Here is a 5,942-nt window from a genome sequence, read left to right on the forward strand (position 1 = left end):
TTCTCTGCTCCAGCTCAGGGAACTTCATACACTTTCAGAGCACTGGACTGAGGCTACAATTCTCAAAAAAAGAAAGAAAAGAAAGTGAAAGTGAAGTCGCTCAGTCGTGTCTGACTGCGACCCCATGGACTGTAGCCCACCAGGCTCCTCCGTCCATGGGATTTTCCAGGCAAGAGTACTGGAGCGGTTGCCATAATTCTCAAAGGCTATATTTAATGTGGAAAATGTGTGTGTGTGTGTTGGGGTGAGGATGGTAACAGGAGGCTGGTTCTACAGAAGGGGAAAGAATGTCAAGGTGAGTAGTTTGGGATCGGCATCCCGAGAAGCTTGCCGTCTAGGGCAGGGGTCCGTGGCAGCCCATGGTCTGTGAGAAACGGGCCGCAGAGCAGGCGGTGAGCCCCGGGCGGGCAGGGGGCGAAGCTTCATCTGTGTTTCCAGCAGCCCTGGCTGCTCACGGCATCACCTGTCAGATCAGCAGCAGCTCTAGAGTCTCATCAGAGTGTGAAGGCGACTGTGAACCGCGCCTGTGAGGGATCGAGGTTCACGCCTCTTTCGAGAACCATCCCCAAACCATACTCCCCAGCGCCCACACCCCACCCCCTGGCTGTGGAAGAACTGTCTTCCGCGAAACTGGTCCCTGGTGCCGAAAGCCGGGGACCGCAAATTTAGAGGGAGAGTCAGACACATGCTCAAACCCGTGAGATGCAAGACGGACTGATAACCCCAGAGACACTGTCAGCAGGGAAGGGTGAGCATGAAGGATTCGGACACGGACACAGGGGAGTGAGGGGAGGAAGGCCGCCGGGCCTCCTGAAAGCCTGAGTGGTGGGTAAACAGGAGGGGAAGGCACGCAGGCGGAGGGCGCGACATTCTAGTGGCGATGCCCACTCGCCTGGGAGGCTCCAGAGAGCCCGGGCACGCGTGGCCTCACCGGCCCATTCTTCTCTTCACAGGCTTCCCAGGTCCTGCTTGCCCTGATCATTGCCGGCATCGGAGCTATATTTGCATTGAATTACTTCAACTTCGCCCAAAGATTCCCCCTGGTTTTCTTGACAGGATATCCATTCTGGGGAGCATTTATTGTGAGTACTCTTAGGAGCTTTGGAGGAATTACCATAAAGACTGGTTTGAATTGACTCCAGTCCTGAGACAATGAATCCCACGCAGGTGGTCCCCAAGGAGACCAGATAGCCAATTCCCTCCCCGGGAAAAGAAGTGATTCCATCTGGGTCATGGCAGTACCACCATCCTCATGGTGATAACCGCTCTTACGTGTACAGTGTTGAAAAGTTTTCCAGCCCTCGTGTGTATAGTAAGTCATTTGCTCCTTGCTACCAATCTGGGAGATTAGATGGGCATATATCCTACTTTTCCCTTTGCAAATAAAAAAAATGGAATTTGGGAGTAGGTAGCAATTTAAACCTGCCTGGCTAACACTCACAATCACAGCCTCTCAAAGCTTAAGGAGAATTTTAACACATTATTATGGCTCAACTGCTTCATTATGCCCAGAGACAGTTTATGAATGTCATTCATCCAGCTAATGAAAGAATCGTAAACATAATTCCTAGTACAGACCTATATCTATCCAATCCCCACAGCCTTGGTTCCTAATCTTATGCCATCATATTTAAGGCTAGACTCTGTAGAGCTTCCGCTATTAAAACCTAGAGTCCCAAAAGGACATGAGTGTTGTCTGTTAGAGTTGTCGTTACATTCTCAGACCTCAGAGTCATGCTTGCTGCATAGCAGGCGTGAATGAATCGCTCCATGAACACATGGGTGAACTAATGAAGAAATGAGACACTGTCTCTGTTAACGCCCTGCCTCTCTTGATGAGCACAAACACCCCGAACCTTTCCTGAGACACCAGCAGTGCTGCTAGCTTCCATTTCCCAAACGTCAATGGCGTGAGACAGCGTGACTTTCACAGCGCACACAGAAAGCAGGCAGACCAGCTCCTCGCTTCCCCACGTCACGAGAGGATGTTCCCAGCGTGATACTGTGTGATCGGAACGCGTGAACGACAATGAGGGTCTGGCACATTACTTTTTAAAACTCCACTCTTCACTGAAGAGGTATTTACTGAGCACCCATCCTACATCTGCAGGAGGGTCCTAGGTGCCAGGGCCCTGGTAGACAAGGCCCTCTTTGAGAGAAGTGACGAGCTGCGCTTAGAAATAGACAGGGTTAGGCATCTGGTGGGTAGGCTATAAGCGAAAGTGCAAGCAGCTCCACAGGCACGTCACCACATCCTGCTGCGCCCACGGAGGAGTTCCAGGCGTCAGGTGAACATTCAATGGGGACTCACCTGTGCTGGGAGGCCAGGGAGGCGCTCTGCACGTGGGTGTTCACCGCACAAAGTAGAGGGAAAGCTCGCTCCCGGCAACAGTGAAGCATGAGCTGAGGGCTTGATGTGGGCGAGAGCAACAGAAAGAAGACCAATAAGTCTATTGCAGTGGCATAAAAGGAGGCCAAAAATGTAGGCTGGAACCAGGTCATGCCGATCCTTATGGTCGTAAAAAGAATGTGGTGCTTTAATACGAGAGCAAGGTTAGTAAGATCGGAAGCCTTGTTATCTCTAAAATGTTATGTCCCCTGAGAGGGTAATGAGCCCAAGCATGATAAGAGCAGATCTGGGAGAACCAGCTGCGGGGAGGCTGCAGGATTCCAGAAATGGAGAGGTGGTACCTTGAACTCTCTGGGAGGCAGCAAAGATAAAGGCGGACGGCTTCGGGAATGACCTGGAAGTAGAGCTAGCCTGATCGGTGACCCAAGCTGGGAGGTGAAGCTGAAGGAGGCATCAGAGGTAACATTCTGATCCCTACATGTCTTCTCAAGGTCCTTGACTCCAAGGCCCAATATCCCCAAAGTGGAAAACCAATTCCCATGGCAGAGGTTCTCATTATTGGAACATTAAAAAAAAATATGGACCCCACCCTGGGGAACACCGGTCTCATTTCTTCTGTGTGGTTCTAAGCTCTCTGCGCTTCCCGGGAGCTCAGTGGTAAAGGATCCACCTGCAGTGCAGAAGTTGCTGTTGTTCAGCCGCCCAGTCGTGTCCGACTCTTTGCGACCCCATGGACTGCAGCATGCCAGGCCTCCCTGTCCCTCATGATCTCCTTCATATCCATTGCATCAGCGATGCCATCCAGCCATCTCATCCTCTGATGCCTTCTTCTCCAGGAGATGTGGGTTCAATCCCTGGGTTGGGAAGATCCCCTGGAGAAGGAAATGGCAACCCACCCAATATTCTGGCCTGGAGAATCCCATGAAGAGAGGAGCCTGGTGGGCTACAGTCCATGGAGTCACAAAGAATCGGACACAACTGAGCGACTAAACAACAGCCAGGCTCTTTGTGTCTCATATAAATAAGTGGGTAAGATAAGACTAGATTCCAGGCCCCGCACTTACTCAGAGCAGACAGAGCTCACCTTCACTATTCCAGGCCCAGAGCCCAGGACTGTCTTTCTTTTGGAGCCCAGCAGGGTGGTACCTTTTGGACCTTACGTGGGCAAAGAGCCCTTGTTGAGTGACAAGCATGGCCAGCACAGGATTTTTTTCTTACGTCAGGGCCCACCGTCCTTCCCTGATGGGAGAGGCCAGTTACGGAAGGGTCTGGGAGGGTCACAGACATGTCGGTTACGATATAGTCTCCGAAGGAGTTTATACTGTAGGGCAGTCAAGCGCTCCATCGCTGGTAACTTTTCTCTTTCCTTCCCCACAGTTCACTGTCACAGGGTACCTCACAGGAACCAACAGCCATGACAAATGTGTGGTAAGTCACCTTGTGACTTCTGGGCAGTTTGAAACTGTACTTCTTTTAGACCATCTTTGGGCAGAAAGCCTTGGGTAATAAAGGACCCTCCAGGGAAGTCTTTGCGCATCAAGTGTGCAGTTGAGGCCCCTGCTATTTGGCAGCAGCGTGAGCCCTGCAGCCTTCCCCTGGGTGCCACTGCCTTGGTCAAATCAACCAAAGGAGCTGCTTATTAAAGACCATTTTACACTCCTCTAACTCAACAGTGCTTAACTGGGAGTAATTTTGTGCCTCCTCCAGCTCCACCCCCAGGAATATTAGACAAAGCCTGAAGGCACTTATTTTTTTCCTGGCTGCCAAGCTCAGAGCGCAGGATTTTAGTTCCTGACCAGGAATGGAACCCACGGCCCCTGCAGTGGAAGCCACAGGCTTAACCACTGGACCGCCAGGGAAGCCCCACGCTGAGGACATTTTGATCATCACAGCCAGGGGTGGGAGGGTGAGGAGGGCTGTTGTCATCTAGTGGGTAGAGGCTGGGGATGTTTCTAAACATTTTAAAATACAAAGGATAGTAAAAGAAAAAAAAAAAAACTGTATCTGGCTCCAAATACTTATTGTGTCAAGGTGTATAAACCCTACTGTAAGCAAAATCAATCCCAGGGTCCCAGTTGTTACACCCCGACCCCAACAATGGGCTCCCCAGGTGGCACAGTGGTAAAGAATCGCTTGCCAGTGCAGGGAATGTGGATTAGAGCCCTGGGTCAGGAAGATCCCCTGGAGGAGGAAATGGCAACCCACTCCAGTGTTCTTGCCTGGAGAATCCCATGGACAGAGGAACCTCGCGGGCAGTCCATAGGGTCACAAGAGTCAGACATAACTGAGTGACTGCACACACACACACACACACACACACACACACACACACCCCAGCAACGACAGAGTCTTCTCCTTGGGGTCTGCCCAAAGTCTGCAGGAAAGAGTCTGGCATTGATGCTGATTGTTCTAGGGCTGAATCCAGGCCACCACTCATCGCTGTGTCAAATCTGAAGGATTATTTTGAGGATTTAATAAGATACCACATATAAGACAAAATGATACTTAAATGTTTACATGCCTAACCAGTCTGATTTTTTTAAGGCCCTGGAGAAGTAGACCTTCTCTCAAAGCCATTTTACCTCTTTCTTTATGGTCCTCTGCCAATATCCCCTAGAGACAGCTACAAACCTCAGGGGCTTCTAGCGGGGACGAAGGCCTCCATCTCTCTCTACCTGTGGAGATAGATACGGACAATGTAGACGAAGCCTCAACTTTCATTCTTCTCTTGCACTGACTTCCTTTTGGACCTGAGGGATAGACCGAGGATAAGGCAGACCTGCCCACGACTCACTGAGCTGGAGGCAGACCGTTACGTCACGGGGACAGCAGTGCTAACCTGGGCGGTGTAAGACCTGGCTCCATCAGAGCTCTTCCTCCGAATTCACAATCACCTGACCCCAGAATCCTACTGACCTGTGACGTGGGGATAAAAGGGGGTTTGCCGACATCGTAAAACTGTCATGAGGATGAGAGGAGACTAAGCTGTGCACGCTCTTTGTAAACTGTAAAGCAGAATACACCTGAGGGGGTGTTGAGCTAGAGATGTTAGTCCATGAAATGTCCTCTGGGAGCCAGAACAGAGCCTTGAAGGGACCAAAAGACTTAGGACTGAGTGAGACGGTATATCCGTGTGACTCTGGGTATTTTCTGCCAAAATCCCCATGGGCAGAAAAAGATCTGCGTTTGGGGCAAACATTAAAATCATAGGTGTACTTCCAAGTTACACCACAGAGAGTCACACGTCCTGCCGGATAGGACAGGGTGTGTAAATGCATAAATGTATCACTGCACTTCCAACAGATGTAGCAAAGTCGAGTATAGTAACCATCCGCGGAACTGAGATAGGAGACTTTTCTGTTTCTCTTTTAAAAGAGCACTATCCATGCTGGGATTAGGTAATGAATGACACCTCTCTTCCTTCAAAGGAACTCAAGAGTTATATAACAAAACGAAACAAAATTAAAAAAAAATAGGAAGTAAAGGGAATAGGAAATTGGTGGGGCTATCTGAACTATTAATAGCTTGGAGGTTCGAAAAGTGAGAGCCAAAGGAAGGAAACCATTAAATCTCAGTCCAAATTCATTGCCAT

The 5,942-nt window shown here is 50.1% G+C and overlaps 1 protein-coding gene across 1 annotated transcript in view; it reads left to right on the plus strand.

The window, feature by feature from the left end:
* The window catches only part of MS4A14 (membrane-spanning 4-domains, subfamily A, member 14), a 30,509-nt gene that overhangs the window by 3,125 nt on the left and 21,442 nt on the right, over positions 1-5,942 (plus strand). Inside the window, exons 3-4 of the mRNA XM_010843745.1 lie at positions 954-1,082; positions 3,728-3,778. Coding sequence (XP_010842047.1) covers positions 954-1,082; positions 3,728-3,778 — 180 coding nt within the window. The remainder of the gene's footprint in view (positions 1-953; positions 1,083-3,727; positions 3,779-5,942) is intronic.

Source organism: Bison bison, unplaced genomic scaffold, assembly GCF_000754665.1.
Source record: "Bison bison bison isolate TAMUID 2011002044 unplaced genomic scaffold, Bison_UMD1.0 scf7180017864185, whole genome shotgun sequence".
Lineage (NCBI taxonomy): Eukaryota > Metazoa > Chordata > Mammalia > Artiodactyla > Bovidae > Bison > Bison bison.